The sequence below is a fragment of the Copidosoma floridanum genome, unplaced genomic scaffold (assembly GCF_036245765.1).
Source record: "Copidosoma floridanum isolate Cflo_tuat_1 unplaced genomic scaffold, Cflo_Japanese_pri ptg000009l, whole genome shotgun sequence".
Taxonomy (NCBI): Eukaryota; Metazoa; Arthropoda; class Insecta; order Hymenoptera; family Encyrtidae; genus Copidosoma; species Copidosoma floridanum.
Window position 1 is genome coordinate 3,518,458 of NW_028321886.1, and position 18,350 is coordinate 3,536,807.

The 18,350-nt window shown below is 34.5% G+C and overlaps 2 protein-coding genes across 6 annotated transcripts; one reads left to right on the forward strand and one right to left on the reverse strand.

Moving 5' to 3' along the window:
- Positions 1-99: 99 nt before the first annotated feature.
- On the reverse strand, positions 100-7,906 carry LOC106643225 (protein MEMO1). 3 transcript variants are annotated; one of them, XM_089589800.1, is made up of 9 exons: positions 7,885-7,906; positions 2,971-3,024; positions 2,604-2,685; positions 2,448-2,516; positions 2,204-2,316; positions 2,015-2,126; positions 1,716-1,935; positions 1,529-1,633; positions 100-1,449 (listed from the first exon to the last, which is right to left on the reverse strand). In XM_089589800.1, exons 2-9 carry the CDS (start codon positions 3,020-3,022, stop codon positions 1,312-1,314), a joined length of 891 nt encoding a protein of 296 aa, XP_089445926.1. In that variant the 5' UTR covers positions 3,023-3,024; positions 7,885-7,906; the 3' UTR covers positions 100-1,311. The 3 variants fall into 3 exon arrangements, with proteins under 3 accessions (XP_089445926.1, XP_014213751.1, XP_089445925.1); XM_014358265.2 differs by lacking the exon at positions 7,885-7,906 and adding an exon at positions 3,574-3,744 and having other exon boundaries at positions 2,971-3,074; XM_089589799.1 differs by lacking the exon at positions 7,885-7,906 and adding an exon at positions 3,363-3,556 and having other exon boundaries at positions 2,971-3,074.
- On the forward strand, positions 5,045-13,565 carry mon2 (Mon2 homolog, regulator of endosome-to-Golgi trafficking). Of its 3 annotated transcripts, none has more exons than XM_014358245.2 (21): positions 5,045-5,574; positions 6,106-6,240; positions 6,361-6,543; positions 6,622-6,858; positions 7,068-7,193; positions 7,279-7,476; positions 7,553-7,802; positions 7,923-8,076; positions 8,173-8,735; positions 8,808-9,391; positions 9,465-9,640; positions 9,722-9,884; positions 9,946-10,347; positions 10,410-10,795; positions 10,887-11,049; positions 11,123-11,266; positions 11,379-11,692; positions 11,768-11,949; positions 12,033-12,279; positions 12,366-12,448; positions 12,774-13,565. In XM_014358245.2, the coding sequence occupies exons 1-21, from the start codon at positions 5,449-5,451 to the stop codon at positions 12,944-12,946; spliced, it is 4,989 nt and encodes a 1,662-aa protein (XP_014213731.2). In that variant the 5' UTR covers positions 5,045-5,448; the 3' UTR covers positions 12,947-13,565. The 3 variants fall into 3 exon arrangements, with proteins under 3 accessions (XP_014213731.2, XP_014213732.2, XP_089445924.1); XM_014358246.2 differs by having other exon boundaries at positions 12,372-12,448; XM_089589798.1 differs by having other exon boundaries at positions 12,036-12,279.
- The last annotated feature ends 4,785 nt before the right edge of the window (positions 13,566-18,350 follow it).

The following is an 18,350-nucleotide window of genomic DNA, read 5'->3' on the forward strand; positions in this document are numbered from 1 at the left end:
TTCATAAAGCTTTATTTAAGTAAATGCATTCTGCTGGTACTTTTTCCTAAGAATATCCCTTTTCAATGTTTTTTTTTTTTTCTTTTTCTTCCTTTCATGTGATTAAATTTTTGTGTTTAACTTGTTTTTCTATGTCATTACTGTAGCTGCACCATTCAATTTTTTAAATAAAAAATTTTATTGTCGTATAAATGCATATACTGTGTTGAGCGCAATTGAAAAAGATAGTTTATCACGATACAAAGACCATAAGTTTTATATTTTTATATTTATAAATAATATACCTTTCGTATTAACATTTTAACATTAAAGCGTTGTTATAGTACAATAACCGCGACAAATTACGACTCACATTTCATGTTATAAATATTTCGTATCTCAAAATTTATCAATAACTTTTGTTCTATAAATGTAAAAGTAATAATTATAACGAAATATATTAAAATAAGATAATATCGATGAACACAGTACGTTTAGGCGCTGAATTTATCTTATAAGTTCTGTGAAAATTTTTTTAACGACATTAGTTTTATTATTTCGTTTTATCACTCATTTTATCTAATAAAGATGATTCTTAGTAGAGCTCGTGCTGGAGTCGACTAACTTATGACTTTTTCGCATTTAATGTGTAAATGATTAACTAAAAAGATATCTCACTTTTTAATCGTTGATCTCGTGCTTGGCTTCATTCTTCAATACATTTAAGCATGTTTGACAAAAGTCCGTCTCAAATGAATGTATATTTTTTACTTGTTCAAATTTGAATAGACGCATTACATTTTAATACGTAAAAATTGTGATCCTAAAAATTAGTCTGTTAGAAACGTGATATAACACAGCTAATTAAAGGCACCTTCCTTCTTATTATTTTAAAGCATGAATTAAATAATTTTTATGCAAGTCAAAAGCATGTTTATCGTTACTTTCAAGTTATTTATCGATGTTTAGCGAATTTTCTGGACAACTTCTTTGTTTCAAATTCGAAGAACACAAGCTTCGTTATTTTGTAGCTTACCACGCTTCTATTAGACGAATAATATGAAAATAATTGTCGGTTTAAGTATGTCTGTAAGTATGGTAGAACGCTTGTATACCATTTGGAAGAGGCCTTTTCTGGTAATTTGCCTGATTAAAATTTTTCCAACAGTGTCTGAAAACGACACTTAAATATTTACCAAAAAACACAGAAGAGAGGATAACATTTCTTGCTGCCTTCTTTGCCGATACATATTTTTTTATTCAATTGACCTAATAATTTTAACGCATTAAACGTTCTTTTGTCTTTTCTAGAAGAAGATTTGTCGGGCTTTATCACTCGAAAGTAAGTGATGCACTTGCATAGCTGACAGAACTATCACTCATGCTATTGCACTGGCTACTTTGAGCATATTTCAAAAATTTCAGAGACATTCGTTGTCCATTACTAGTCTCTCTTAAACTTTGAACTGCCTGTAGGACGAAATGTTATTGTCATTAACAATAACCTACTTGTATAATGAGTTAAACAATCATAGATTTTAAACATTACCTGTAGTAAAACCCCAATTGGATGTCTACCGCAAATAGTATTTGCATACTTTCTTAAATAATCAGTAAAAAGCGGAGGATTTAGCTTTTCAATTATATCCATGCCCTGGAAACATTTTTCAAGCATAAAATTTCCCATTCAATAAAAAAATTACATGCATGCACCATAATCAGACAAAAACAATTACCGTTTGATCAAGATTCTTTATAGACTTATGAATAGCACCACATGACTTGTCATAATAGGTGTAACGAAACCGTTGACCCCAGTGACAGAAGTCAGAAGATATAACGAATAAAGTCTGAGGATCAGCTAAATATGGAGCTAAAAGTTTCCCATACATAGCTTCACGTTCAGGTGTGAGAGATCCAACAAGAATTGGGGTTATAGTGAATGAATCTTTAAAGCTGAAGAAGATAATGATGTTTTAAGTATATATGCCATAAATATCGTTGAATTTCGCTATTTCAAAAATTTGTAACTAACTCTTCCATAACTTTAGCGATATATGGCAGTTGCATTTCTATACTATGCTCCTCTTCGTCAGTATCCATATCCATCCAATCAAAATGTCCAGTATCTACAAGTTCCTTTTTAACTGTAATAGAGAAAAAAATTGTCCTGAACTAGTAAATTTTTTACTATTGCTACATAATAAACAAAAATATTATTTACTTTGCTGGTCAATTTGAAGGTCGTACAACGGTGTTTTGTAGACCGTAGCAGTTGAAAGGGCACAGCCTGGCAATCTCACATTATGGGATGGACCTAAAATGAATATCTTGCGGCTGCATAGCAGCAAGTCTTTTATTTCTAATCACTATCAATAGAAATAAAGAATAAACAGTTTAAAAGAAAAAAGTCTAATTCTAAAATTTTTCTTATTATCAGCAAGTGTAAAGAATGTAGCTACACTTACACCACCACAGGACTAATTTGGCGATATGCAAAGGCTGCACAGGCTCCACAATAACTGTAACCAGCATGACTGTAAAAATAAATGTGTTTACCAATTAATTACCACTCAGAATAGAGCTTACATACAAGTTTAATCAACAGGAGTTTGTATACTAACGGTGAGATAATAGCTCTAGCTGGTCCATGAGTCAAGTCAGCAGCACTTAGCCAGTTATTCAATTGTTTATTAAGCTCAAAACCTAAAGAATATCAATGTTTCTAAAAACGCTTATTACCACAAAACTATCGCTTCTGTTGTATTAAGTAAAAGAAGAATATTTGATCGCGTTATTGGTGCGATGATGATTAAAATTGCATAATGAAAACATTTAAAAAATCATTTTTATGCTGCTTTTAAATAAAAACTTTTCACTTGTTATTGACTAAAAAAATTTATTATCTAAGGACTTTTGAAATACACTGTGGAGTTAAAATCTTGGTACTTGATTGTTTTTTTATAGGTGGTAAATAAATTGATAAATTACCGTTCTCCGTGTACCAGCTACCAGCGTGGCTAGCTCTTCTCGTGGGTGCCATTGTAGCAACAGATAGAGACAATTACTTTAAGGATGCTTACTAAATCGTGGACCTGCAAGGGCAAAACAGAAATAGATACTTAGATCAGGTGTAGCTTGATTACCAGAATTTATCAGCTCATATACATGTTTACTTATAAGTATGTGAAGAGCAAGGTAAATAAATATTCAAGCATCCAATAAAGCCCAGTGCTGTATTAAAGTTAATTTTCTGAATGGTAAAATGATAAACAGAAATGTTTACATCAACTGTACTTAAGCACAATGAAAAAAAGGAATTATTTTTATCCCTAAAAATTATTTCAGAAAAAAAAGAAATAAAAATTGAAAAAGTTAACAACCTGGTTCAACAAAGCAGTGTGTATATACTGTATCTCACTGTATAAAGACTATCTTTTTTCAAGATATGAATTGATACATCAAAAAACTTCTTGGATACTATTCAAATCAAATCAGCAAGTAATGTATTGTGTACACACACTAATAATGCACGCTTCTCAGTTAACAGTTACTTCGTCAATTGTAACATTGTAAGTAGTCAACTTTGCTCACCTAAACTTTGGTGAAAATTTGAAGACTGTAGGCAAATTTGCATTTGCAGTAACAAAGTAAAAGCAATTCAATTATGCAACAAAACTGTCCATGATAGTTACTAGCCACACCATTGACACCACAGTCAACAGTGTATACACAATAAAATGTATTTACTATATACACAATACCTAATATATAGGTATGCAGTATATGTAATGTGGGATGCGTGGGAGCGTGGGTGGTGGGTGGTGGGACTTGGGTGGTAGGTCACGTGGAATATTCATAGAGATATATTACATATTCGACCTAGGGTCTAGGGTCTAGTCTAAGGTTTTCCGCCAGAAAGAGTATATAAATATAATTATTATTATTATAGATTTATTGGCATTAACTTTGAGTTACATAGCCATTTACATACAAGAATATTTAAGAATACATATTTGATTACATATTTTAAATACACTTACAATGAATATGAACATTAGAAAATATTAATAGAATATGTTTTTGTGTCATGTTACAAAATACGTTTGTATATATACATACTATTTTTCTTTTCTTTTTTGAATGAATATAAATAATCAATGCTTATGCTAGATATTTTTTTTGATTTGGCAAATATAATTAGCCAAAATTGTGAGAATGTTTTGGTTTGTATTTGACAATAAGTTAATAACAGAATAAGGTCCATATTTGACAACTTTTCTCAAATCTTTCATCATGTCATTTCTTTGTTTTTCGAAGAGTTCGCATTGCCAAAAAATGTGTTCAATATTGTCTTTACTGTGGTTGCACTCACACCTGTCATTATTAACAATATTAAATTTAAATAGATCACATTTCACTGTTAAAATAGGCAGCGCCATCTAGTGTTGCGATATTCGGAATCTAAAAATCTAGGGGAATTCGTCTTGAGAAAAATCCCCTAGATTATAGTGCTATGGGTGTGTTCCAGTAACGCTTTCCGACAACTTACCGACAACTTAATTATGTCTTCTGATATCTTGCGTCATGTTTAAGTTGTCGGTAAGTTGTCGGAAAGCGCTACTGGAACACACGGAAGATGTCTTTGGGTGTTTTCCGCAATCGTCACCAGCAAGTAATTTAAGGTTGCGCTCTACGTTACCGTCAGGTCGATAAGTCAACTCTTGAATTAAACTGGCGCTCTATAGATATATATATTCTGTAATCTGCAGATGCCAAACAGCAGACGACGTGAAAGTCGAGAAAAAAGTGAAGATTTCATCGATGGTGACTGTCGTCTGCTGTTTTTACTGGACGCAGATTACTGAACAGAGCGCCAGATAGTTTAATTCAAGGTAGTTGATTTACCGACCTGACGGTAACGTAGAGCGCAACCTTAAATTACTCACTGCAGGTGACGATTGCAGAAAACACCCTTAAGAACTTTGTGTTTGCTGGGATCCCAGCATCCATGATGGCATATGATCTACGGAATGATTCGTGGTGATACTGGTGATGTGGAGTAGAGGCACGTCGTATGTGAGCTGAGTGCTTTTGTATGTGCATGGTGTGTGTCAGAGGACCTGTTGGGGTTTTACGTTAGATTAGAACTAAAGGAGTCTGTCATCCAAAATAATAAGTTTTATTAACGCACACTAAATTTGACACTTTAACTGAGTGACAGTAGGTATACAATGCTGTAGCACGGCGGCAATATGGTTCGTATCCTACCAGATTGTCGTGATACATACTTTCACCCTGCTTGGATGGTGATGAATAAATAAAAAAATTAGTTTGCAACGGAGAGTTAACAAATAAAGGAAAATCAGACGGGAAAAGGTGCACGGATATCAGGTGTGTGTGTGTGTGTGTGTGTCGAATGCTGTGTGATTTAGTGCGTGCAGTGCACTAGTGCAGTACAGAGGGGTCATGATGTCAGGTCAGGCTGTTGGTCCTGGCCCTCAGGAAAACTATACCAAGTTATTTGAGTCGTTACAGGCTGACCTTAAGACCCTGGCCTCGGAGACCAAAAAGAAGTACCCACAAATCAAAGAGGTATTGCTGCTTCTATATTATTTTTATTACCATCTAGCACAACTTTTTTGTATTTTATGCTTATGTTGCATTGTTTATTTTTTTTCTTTGCCTTTTGGGCTTCATGCTGCAGTCATTACACATTGTACAACTTTTAACAACTTTTGAAGTCACTGAATTGATGTGTTGGGAGGAAGAATTAAAAAAAAAAAAACTCAATACATTTTTTTATGTCAATTACCACTCATGTTAATCTTAATTTTAAACTCAGTATCTCATTAATACATCTGCTTGCTACATAAGTTCAGTTTCTAATCTATTTTCTAACTCTTTTTTAATTAAAATATTTCTATGAAAGTATAAAAAAATGATTTTCGAATCTGCATACTTCATTGAACTCCTAGATTTTTTTCAAAGAACATGACTAAGGCGACTTTATGATTGAATAGCTTGATAACAGTTGTACGGATGTGCTATCTTGTTAGTACAAGAGGCAGCATTTTTTTTACATTTATGTTCTGAACACTGATTACATAAAACTTTATTTTACAGTCATGTGAAGAAGGAATAAGCAAGTTAAAACAAGCATCCTCGTCCAATCAACCAGTTCAAATTTATTATGTTGTGAATCAAATTCTTTATCCTCTAGTTCAAGGTTGTGAAAGCAAAGATGTAAAAATCAGTAAGGTAAATGAACTAAATATGATTTTTATCAGCCATAGAATAATAATAGTAATAGTAATAATAATAATAATAATAATAATAATAATAATAATAATAATAATGATAATATAATTGTTATTTCAGTTTTGTCTTAACACAATGCAAAGACTGATAACCCAGCAGGCGATTGATCAAAAAGGAGCTAGGTATATCACGGATGCTTTGAGGACTTTGATAAAAGCAGGTATTGAAGAAGTTAAAGTTTTGCAAACAGTAACATTGCTGCTCACAAGTAATTCATTAGTTCATGGGGAAACACTTGCAAGGGTAAATAGGAGCAAAGAACAATATTTAGTTTTCAAATTATTCAATTCATTGTAAATAAAATAAAATATTGTAATTTAGAATCTGGTACTTTGCTTTCGTCTGCACTTTACCAAAGATTCAACAACTATAAATACAGCTGGAGCCACTGTCAGACAGTTAGTTTCTCTGGTATTTGAGCGAGTTGTAGCTGAAGATGAAGAGTATTCTGACCAACAAGTGCAAGATGAAAGTAATTTAGAAGAACTTAAAGTGCCTACAAATCAAGCACCGAAAGGTCTGAGGCCTTGTGCTGCTGATGCCTTTTTAATGTTTCAAGTGAGTCCTAAATTATTTTACTTTAACTTTGACCCTTGAATCATTTATTTATAAAAAAGTATTTAAATAATAAAATTAGCCGAGTTGTTTGTGTATTTATTTTCAAGTATTCTAATCTTGTGTATAAAATTGAATTCTACTGGAATGTAACACTACCTACTCTTTCATGCACTTACTCCTTTACTAATTAGTACTTTTGTTTCTTGAAGGACTTAGTTCAATTAGTAAATGCAGATCAACCATATTGGTTAATAGGCATTACTGAAATGAGACGAACGTTCGGTCTAGAATTACTTGAGTCTGTTTTGACAAACTTTACTTCAGTATTTTTTAAAGTAAGTCGTATTTTTGTTCACAAACTCCTGAATGTCATTCACCAAGCACAGGCTCAATAAAGTATCTTTTCCTCTCCACAAACAGCACCCGGAGTTCAGTTTTCTTCTTAAGGAACGTGTATGCGCTCTTGTAATAAAATTATTTTCACCTAATATAAAATATCGAAACTCCGTGCCGGCTTCGATACAACAAGCCACACCCCTCGACAAACCCTATTTTCCCATCAGTATGAGACTGTTGCGAGTTGTAGCAATCTTGGTTCAAAAGTATCATTCTCTACTGGTAAGTTTTTAACGTTGTTCTCACATGAATATTTTTTTAGCATGACTCATTTAATGTAATTTAAATGCAATTTTAGGTCACGGAATGCGAAATTTTTTTATCCTTGATAGTTAAGTTTTTGGATCCCGAGAAACCATCATGGCAGCGAGCATTAGCTCTGGAAGTTTTGCACAAAATGACAGTTCAAGCTGACTTATTGACAAGTTTCTGTAACTGCTATGACTTAAAACCGCATGCCACTAATATATTTCAGGATATAGTCAACAACTTGGGCGCTTATGTACAAAGCCTCTTTCTTAATCTCAATATGGCATCATCTAACACAGGTTGTTTTACTTTATTTTCAAATTTATTTTTTTTCCAAAACATCCAAACGAAAGATTTAATTATTTCTTACTATTAGTAACCAAAAGGTGACTTTTTTTTTTTTTTTTTTTTTTTTACAGGAACAGCTGCAACAATAGCACAAGGCTCTGCTCCGGCAATGCTAGCTGGTATGCCAATAGGACCAGGTGTCACTCCACAGCCCGGCTTCTTTTCAAGAGGCATTTGGCTTCCAGTTGTAGCGACATTCACCAGTGGCCAAGCTAAATCAACATAGTAAGTTTGCTCACAACAATGGATGTTTATCAATGTAATCAAAATGTTTAAAAAGTATTGAAAAGGAAAAAAATAAATAAATAAAAATTGCTGTAGTCTCGAAATGCTGGACAAGGTTGAGCCACCTCAAATTCCAGATGGCTATGGTATTAGTATCGCTTACGCCTGTTTATTGGATATAATCCGCTCGATCGCGATGGCTATAACGGGACCGCGTGAAGAGGGAGTAGAGCGTCGCTACGAGCCTACAGAAGCTGATCGCAAGCTCCACGTACAGCTTATCAACTCAAGTTGGTGTGGCTTGCTGGCGGCGCTTAGTCCATTGATTGACGCGAGTACCGATGAATCAGCCACTGAGAATGTTCTCAAAGAAATTCAGACGTTTGCCTCGCTCTGCGGACTACTCGACCTTCACACGCCTCGCGACGCTTTTATCACGGCCATCTGCAAAGCTTCTCTGCCACCACATTATGCGCTTACGGTACTATACAGCGCGCCTCAGGGTATACCCAGTGGACCAAGACAGCTACCACAGCCAGATGCCATTGGTGTGGGAGGATCAAGTGGGCAGTACAACCCGGCAAATCTTGGTGAACCAGATTACAGGCAACAGGTCGTTGCTGTCGGTACACCGCTTCCTACCGCATCCCTCCCAATCGGTGAGTGTTTGTAAGAAGCACAGAAGACTTTCCTGTTAATGATGTGTTGAAAAAATGATTCATACTCTACAGGTGCTCAACAAGGCCCGGTTATGCTGACAGTAAAGAATCTTCAGTGCATGCGTGCCCTGCTCCTACTAGCCCATTGTCACGGCAGTATTTTAGGCACCGCGTGGCACCTGGTGCTCACGACATTGCAGCATCTCGCTTGGATACTCGGGCTCAAACCGTCGACTGGTGGCTCTTTAAAGGCCGGGCGTACCGCTGCCGACTCCAACGCTATGCTAACCACGGCCGTTATGGCCGATCTGCCGGTCCTCAGTGCTATGCTCAGCCGATTGTTCGAGAGCAGTCAGCATCTCGACGATGTGGCACTTCATCATCTCATCGATGCGCTTTGCAAGCTCAGTCAAGAAGCCATGGAACTTGCTTACACGAATAGAGAACCGTCACTATTTGCGGTAGCCAAACTCTTGGAAACTGGCCTTGTTAATTTACCGAGAGTAGAAGTCTTGTGGAGACCATTGACGAACCATTTGTTAGAAGTGTGCCAGCATCCACATATCAGGATGAGAGAATGGGGTGTTGAAGCGATTACGTATTTAGTTAAGGCTGCTCTTCAGCATAAATATCCTCAGCCACTTCGAGATAATCAAGTAATTTGTTTGCTCTCTTGAATAAATCATATGATGCGATTAACGGGCTTATTGGATGATTTTACTTTTACAGAAACTGCAAACTCTACTCTTAGGACCACTGTCAGAATTATCCTCGGTACGACATGCAGACGTTAGACAAAGGCAGTTAGAATGTGTCCTACAGATTCTTCATGGCGCCGGTGAGACATTATTCTATGGTTGGCCTCTGGTGCTTGGAATCATCGGAGCAGTTTCAGATCATCATGGGTAAATTTTTTTTCCCATATGAAGCCAATAAATAATACATGAACTTTGATAATTATGATAATGATTATTCGTCATTCTTAGAGAAAACTTGGTTCGCGTAGCGTTTCAATGCTTGCAGCTCGTAATAACGGATTTTCTACCTGTGATGCCATGGAGGTGCCTTCCATTGTGTGTTGACACTGCAGCCAAGTTTGGCTCTCAAACTCAAGAGCTGAACATCTCGCTTACTGCCGTTGGTCAAATGGTACGTCTTAGTGAAATTTATGAAGTATTAATGTTATATTAAATTAAATTTATCATTTTAGTGGAACATAAGTGACTACTTTTATCAAAACCAAGAAAAAATTTGCGCCTCCCTGCGGGGTGACTCGGCCTCGGTATTCCCCGATTTTCCAGGCACAACGAATATGCCAGCCTTTGATAAGCTCTGGATGTGCTTGTACGCGCGACTTGGGGACCTCTGTATCGATCCGCGACCTGCAGTACGAAAATCTGCTAGTCAAACGTTATTCTCGACTATTTCGGCGCATGGAAGTCTATTGAATCAGCCAACATGGCAAGCAGTACTCTGGCAAGTTTTGTTTCCACTGTTGGACAAAGTGAGGAGTTTGTCAAGTTCGGCCAGTAATGAAAAGGTCGATACATCTGGCAATATTCTTATACACCACTCTAGGAATACAGCACAGAAGCAATGGGCAGAAACGCAGGTATTGGATCGAAAGTTTTAATTCCTAATGAGTGGAAGTCAAGGGATAACTGTGATTTGCAGGTACTAACATTGAGCGGCGTTGCAAGGGTTTTCAATACGAAACGCCAGCTACTGCAATCGCTCGGTGACTTTCCTCGCGCATGGTCGCTTCTACTGGAATTCATCGAAAATTCTGCCTTGAGCAAAAATAACGAAGTGTCCCTGGCTGCTTTAAAATCCTTCCAAGAGATCCTGTACCTTCCAAAAAGCACTGAAATTACTGATCCTACGCAATTTGAGGATTCCGAAGCTCTGTGGATCGTCGCTTGGCGTATTTGGCTGAGCATTGGCTTAGAAAGCACGGCACCTCCACAGGAAACCGAAATTGAACCTTACATTCCGTCACAAGCATTCCTGACTGCACTCGTCCAAATATTTCCCGCCGTCTATCAACATGTAAAAAATAAGTAAGTCATCTCACGATATGATTTCTTTTTTTTTTTTAATCGTTTAATTGTTTTTATAATTTTCTTTTTAATACCAACACACTTGTAATAGATTTTTCGCAACCGACTTGCAAAATCTGTGCCTCGTTTTGAAAAATGCCGTTGCTATACCAGTACACAGTGAATCTACGCCGTTCGTATTGCCCACTGTTCCAGATGTTGTATTAACTCAATTGCAAGATGGTGTACTTCACTCTATGGAATTGCTTCAAAAAGTATGTAAACAATTTTCTTTGACTATCATCATCGTCAATATTTATTGTCAAATGTTACTATCATTTATTTTAGGAATCATTGTCAACGCCTGAAAATCTAAAAAGTATGATTAGCCCAATTTTTATACAGCTCCTGTATTTTTCAAAACTCGCTTGTGAGGCGCCGACGTACGGCAAAATTTCTACAAAGCATATCTCCCAAGTCAGAGGCATATCTGTGAGTCGCTCAATTACTAAATTTTTATTTTAATGTATTTCGCGATTTCCTTGCATAAAACGTGTTTTTTGTTTGTTTTTTTTGTTTTTTTTGTTTTTTTTTTTTTGTACAGGCCGATTGGGTTACCATGAACTACGTGCCTTTTGGAGAAAAAGCTTTGTCTATGGTTGTTAATTTGTATCAAAAGACCGCGCATGAGATGGCTGTAATCGATGCTCAGATCCTGAAGCACATAATCGAAACACTACATATTCCTTTGGCTATGAAGTACTCTTGCCCTTTGCAAACAACGTGGAAACTAGCCGTGACGAGTCTTTTAGCTATTTTACACGTAGGATTACCATTGGCAAGAAACTATCCGGATCACTTTCAAAACATGTGGCCTAAGCTCGCAGATACCCTCGACCATTTTCTATTTCCTTCTAGGTAAGGGCATATATCAAGTAATCTACTGATTATCCTGAATCATACGAATATTTGAGCTTTTTCGTGCTTTTCTAGTGTAATGAATACAGATAGAGGTGCTGAAGAAATCCAGGCTGACGAAGCTGTTGACTGCCAAGTAATGGAACTTTTACGAGATGAAGTATTGCCGCACTCGCAACAGATTCCTCATCAGTTTATACTACGAGTTGTTATGTTGTTAAACAAAGGTTCTATTCACTCAGCCACATCAAACATTGGTAATTATCTCGATTTGAAAAAAAAAAAAACCTTGATCTATGGTGATTGAAAATTACTAAACGCTCGTATCTAACAACAACAGCAGAGAAGAATGGTGAACCGAAGCTGCGGGAAGAATTCGCAAAAACGTGCTTTGAAACCCTTCTTCAATTTTCTCTGCTCGACGGTCTTAACAACGAAATCGAAAGCACGGCTGAAAGTCTCACAGAAGAAGACGAGGGTGGAGTAGCTGGTCGTTTAGCAGTCACAGCACTACTGCACCGATTTCAGGAGGTACTCAAGCGCTATATTGATGATGAGCGCAGAAGTGGCAAGTGCCCGCTACCCAGGTAACGCTTATCGGGCGAGGCTACTTAGTTTTTCATAAAATGTCACGTGTGACCCCCAAAAAGATGACTATAGAACTATTTTCTAGGTACAGGTTGTCAGAGATATCGTTTGTGCTCAAAGCCGTTGCAACCCTCGTTGTTTCGTTGAAGAAGGCACCTGCCAACAAAGGTAAGTCATTTATCCCTCTTCATTTCCATGAATTTTTGTTTTACATGGATAATATTTTATTATTATTTCCATTCGCAAGCCTAAAATCATTTAAAAATCTAGTAACATAATAATACAATGGTGTTGGATTTATTTCCGTTTCACCTCTTATCTGAAACCCTTTTTCGTTGAACCCATGAAAAATCCATTTCAGTAGAACTTTCATTTAATATTTCCATCTCCATCATGACCCATCAAGACTATTTTTTTACCCCTACAACCCTGTAGCGTTAAAAAAAAAAAAAAAAAAATTTATTCTCATTTTAACCGCGGATGCGAATAACAGTGGAGCGCTCGGTATGGGAGCAGCTGATCGGTCTCTACCCTTGTCTCGTCGAATGTACCGTGGCAACAGCGTCGAGTCAGGTGTCGCGTTCTCTGAGAGAGGCGCTCATGCAGTACCACGATCTCCTCCGACCACCATTTGTCAGCAATCCACCTGCCTCGAACGGCGTCTGACCCAAGTCGTATCATAATCACCACTTGGAGAGCAGCAATTGCATCTAATCAGGCTTTATGTGTATAGCGATCGAAAGGATGGATAACTCGTCAACGAATCTAAGATTTGTGAATTTAGGAAAGTAGTAAAATACATCGTTGAATTTTTGTTATGACAGAGTTTGAAAATTTTTTGAGTTTTACTTTGGGAGAAAGTGGGTAGGTAGCAGTATTTTCGTAGCGAACAGTAGGCGATGGTTCATGTACAAGTCGTGTATTTTAATTTGCAAGGCACGCTATCTGTCTTGAAGACAAACGAATCATTGATTCTTCAAAATAAATTTTAAGGTTCGCAGACCTTACATTTTTAATATATTCTTGTTCTAGATAAATTATGATTCCTCTTTTACAGTTACCTACTCAGCGTAAAGTTTTTTAAAAATAATTCATAATCATCACTTATTGTTATCAACTCAAAGATAAAAGAATCTTTAATATAATCAACTTCCTTTCTAATATTTTTATCGTGTGATATTGTGTTAGTACAAGTTTTTTTTTTTTTTTTTTTTTTTTTACTATGCTTGCACTTGAATTAAGCACTATAGCGTGTGTTTAAATACGTCGTGTGCCTGACGGTGAAAAAAAAAAAATGAGACGGAATATTTAAAGCTAAATCGCAGCTAAGTTTGTCAATTTTTTTCTGCTGCTGCTTTTTTTCGTATTCAGATAAATTCAGAGTGCACAGCAAGAGAAGCAAAATATATCCTAAATCAATAGGCGGTATATATGCGATACCGCCAAGAAGACGAAGGTTTGGACATCGATGTTCCAAGGCATAAATGATTTGTGCTGTGTAAGCATTCGAAGGGAAAAAGAAAAAAAAAACAAGGAAAAAGTGAGAAATAACTCATCGTCGTATATAAATCATCGAGACTCTAATTGTAAATACGATACATAATATAATGAAATATCCATACGAAAATAGTGCGCTATGGCACCCTCGTTTATAGTTATTTATAGATATATACTTTTTATTCTGTGTGTACATAATGATCGAACGAACTTACAAGATACAATGAATAAAAAAAAAGTTTAACATCATACGTAGATGATTTTATAAATAAAAGAAGAAAAGAACAAAAAAAAATCTGCCTGTATTATCATACCGTGTTCATGAGGTAAATGCACGAATGCAAATCACGAGTAAAGATGCTGTAATAATGTATATATAAATCAATGATTAAATAAAGCTATGGATTCCATTGCACGAAATAAGTTTTAGCCTCTGCATTTATTTTACCTTACATGTTACGTATACACCCACCACTTTGCTCGCACATTGAAAAAATATTGCATGTATTGTAGTAAGAAAAAAAAAAAAAAAAAGATATATATTTTCTGTCCATTTACAATCTCTCACAAAGCAGATTAAACAATAACTATTATAACGAATGAACAAAAATGGCCTCTTAATTAAAATCTCAATAGCCACTCGTTCAGGTCGGGGGAATACACGTATAGACGCGTTGTCGTCGTCCTTTCATTAAGTCGAAAGTTAATTAAGCGGGAGATCTACTTGCTAGGGTGGTACGCAGATGAGAAACACGGACCACCGACACCGAGCTGGCTAAACTTGTGTGCGCAACGGGATACTTGCTTGGGATCGATGGTGTACGCGTGCAATCTACTATATACTTACCAATTTACGTGTATATATACTGCTTGCATATATGCGTACTCCGCTGCTCAAACTTGGAATAATATAGCAGCTGTCTCTTGTACTCAAACTTCACCATCTCGTTGGAAATTACTCGCCATGTCTGTTGTATAAACCAGCGTCAAATTAAATTCGAGTGATAAAAAAAAGGTTGGAAAATATTTATTATCGGATAAGTATGTGACTGTGCGAGGTGATGGAATAATTCTATTTCAATCATTTCTTGCTCTGTTCATCTTTATTTATCTCATTACGTACATTACATTTTTTTTTTTTTTTTTTTTTTTTTTTTATTTCATGGGATTTTATTGACATTGTTATTGTGTCACTGGTTAAGTGTATTATATAGCGTTTTTTATTTTACATTTTTTTTTTGTTTATCGAACAGGTGTCGGGGAGTTGTTTTTTTTTTCTCATGTCATTAACAATGAAAACACTATTTATTGACAGAAATTATGCATAATATTGTGATATAACAACAAAAGTTTTGGAATCATAAAATTGTTTATCCAATTAATTAAAAAAAACATTTTGATTTTCAGTTTTTAACATTGATACATTGAATACCTCCATTTTTCATGGAAATATAAATAATTATTCTTCATTGTTGACTTGCTCGATATTGCACGAATAATTACATTTTTCGAATTGTCGAAGTTATTGCGGATATCTTTTGTTAATTACATAGATTAAGTACAAAAATATCTACTGTGTTGACAACAAATTCTTTACGTGTTTACAGTAATGTAATTGTCGATGCAGTTTACATTATTTTTCATTATTTATTGGCTGCGCAATAAAAATATTGAATTTTGTTATGTACAATTAAACGCGAAAAATAGCTAATTATTAGTGCAATATCTCAGTCTCTCAGTAACGGCTTCATTTTTGTACGAAAAATAAAAATTGTTTTAATAGCACTTTTAGTAACATTTAAATCAATCTTGTACAAACTGTTTAATTGACAATGATAATTGAAAAAAATATTATATTACATAATCTAGTGAACGAATCATCAGTGTTTTCTCTTCTTGTACAACGATTCCTTCCAATCACTTATATAGTCTTGGCATTATGTTAGAGAGTAGTCATACGAAATCGAACTTGGAAAAGTAATTTTATGCATTGGTATTTTTATAAAAAAAAAAAAAAATTCAATCACCTAAAAATAAATATTAACAGAATCGAGATCAGTACACTACATAAAAATTATCTACAATTTAAATCGTAGATGTTGTTGATGGCGTAATATCAAGTCTATATTGTTTAAATCTAAAAGTACACATTTTATATTTGTAGTATTTATAGATGAAACGAACATTGGCATATAATATACTAATATCTTTACGTAGAAATAAAACAGTATTATTTATAATATGTATATATACATCAACTGATCGCAAAAAACAATTACATTTGCATATCTAAATTCAGTTATTTTTTATGCAAAGCACATGGTATATAAACTTTAATTTAATTTAACTCAAGAAAAAAATACTTGAGTCACATTGGCACAACATATACAGATAAAATAAAATTTTTTAAGTATTTTCAATTTGTATTCTGATTCAATGAAAATGTTATCTTATTTCAGGTTACAGGCAAATAATTAAATTTTTATTAAACTTAAAAAAGCAGCACTTTATTTCATACCTTATTCGACGATTAATTATATTGTTAAGGTCAATCCCTAATATTGTTATTCCTATAGGAAAATACCATATATGTATATGTGATCGAACACGTTTACGCTGAATGTTCATTTGTATAGGTCACTTACGAAAGTTACACCTTATTTTTCCATTCAGACAGTAAGTACTGCGCACATGTACGGATAGGTACTTGGCTGACATTGTGTTTCGACCAGCCATGTAAGTATAGAAGGCCGATTGAAACAGATGTAGATATGTCAGTCAAAATTTAATATTATCATTATTGTAGTTAATTTATTTATTTATTTATTCTTTTTTTTCTTTTAATTATAAAATTATATATTATAAGAAATGAAATTTAAAATCAGTCACGAGTTACATAATTATCAAAAAATGTTTGCTCTAAAATTAATCATTGAATATTTTTTGATTTTAGTTTCGCTTGTGCTTAGCAGATTTCCTTTTTCATCAAATGAAAACTGTAATGTTGAAAAAAAATTCAACTATATTTAATATTTACACACTGCAAGCTTATTTTTTTACAGTAATCTGCAAAAGAACCGATACATACCTTCTCATTAGCTATCTGATGAAAAATATAGCAAATCGCCAGTACAATCTAATTAAATTTTTAACGAGTCCTTTTTTTTTAGTAATTTTTTGTTTTTTTTTGTAAAATACATACGCTTACAAATATTACACATATAATCAATATGTATGAGAACAAAAACTTACAATTACTTTTATTGTCATTAGTTTTCAACACTTGTTTTCTCGAAGAATCTTTTTCAACACTTTGGTAAGAAAATTTAGCGAAATTAAAGTGATACTTGTAATTAGTTAATATATTTGTGTTTCTGTAAAGAGGAAGTACATAAATATTGATCAGTAAGGATTGATCGCACGCATCTGGGAGTTTGTGTTTCATACATCATTTCTATTTATATATAATATACTTATCAAGTCTTTATCATCAAGCGTTGACGTAATTAGCGCAAACGCTAAATCCTTATAATCTGCTTTATATTTATCATTATTATTATCATTATTTTTATTGTTACATTATCATACGCATATTTATATATTGCCGCTTTGATATAACATAATATCAAGTCATCTCGATTTATCAGATTATTTCATACACTTAAGCCTTCAGTGATATCATTTTTTTATCAACCGTTTTCCTACCACGTGTCTCGAGCAAACTTGTAGATTTTTCGCAAAATTATATATTACACAGGAATTTCTTCGCAATGAGATTTTTCTTTTTTCATTTCCTCATTGCTTACTTCCATGCGTTAAAATTTTCCCTCGCTTTTATAATGTATAATATCCTCAGTCCCTAATGTATGTATAGTTGAGGCCTCATTATTTAGCCACATTATTGTCTGATACATTTACTCGTAAAGGAAGGGCACTGGCAAACATATTCTGTTGGAATAAACGGTTAATCATCATTTACCGTAATAACTGCTTTCAATCATGAGACTTTTCTCCCGCTTTGGAAAATTGATGATCCATTTTCGGTAAATATAAATTGAATGATACCAAGAATTAATATTTATGAGACACCACTTGTCTAAAATAATTTATCAGCCGTACTTGATAAATGCAAGTGATTTTCTGATCACTTGGCCTCGGCAAAGTTTTTTAAAAAATTGGAAACAAAGCAAAGCTACGGTAGAGAGGAAGATGTTACGACTGATGATTTATTATAGCTTCCGGGGTCACAGAGCAATTTTCTTGCCAGTGCAGTTTGGCGTGTCTGTTTACAAGCGTAACGATGAATTTTTTAATTACATAAGTTTTTTTAAGCATGAATATTTTCACCTATTTCCGCTTGTAAATTAATAAATTATCATTTTTTATTTGTTTGTTGGGTGTGCGTGTGTGTGTGTGTGTGTGTTGTATGTTGATACTCTAAATGCTATCTTTATAATTACCCTTGATATCGAAACCACATCACTTTACTAGGTATCGAAAAATATCTACGGTAAATATATATCATTTAAGTTGATTTATCATTGTATAATACATACGCGTAGATTCATTTTCT

Bases quoted from the DNA above. Each gene is read 5' to 3' on its own strand.
- mon2 (XM_014358245.2), top strand. From the start codon at position 5,449: ATGATGTCAGGTCAGGCTGTTGGTCCTGGCCCTCAGGAAAACTATACC. The intron at 11,050-11,122 runs GTATGTAAACAA...CATTTATTTTAG, and splicing joins CTATGGAATTGCTTCAAAAA to GAATCATTGTCAACGCCTGA. The intron at 11,693-11,767 runs GTAAGGGCATAT...GTGCTTTTCTAG, and splicing joins CATTTTCTATTTCCTTCTAG to TGTAATGAATACAGATAGAG.
- LOC106643225 (XM_089589800.1), bottom strand. From the start codon at position 3,022: ATGGCACCCACGAGAAGAGCTAGCCACGCTGGTAGCTGGTACACGGAG. The intron at 2,686-2,970 runs GTAATTTATCAA...GATATTCTTTAG, and splicing joins TAGCTGGTACACGGAGAACG to GTTTTGAGCTTAATAAACAA. The intron at 1,450-1,528 runs GTAATGTTTAAA...TTCGTCCTACAG, and splicing joins CAATTGGGGTTTTACTACAG to GCAGTTCAAAGTTTAAGAGA.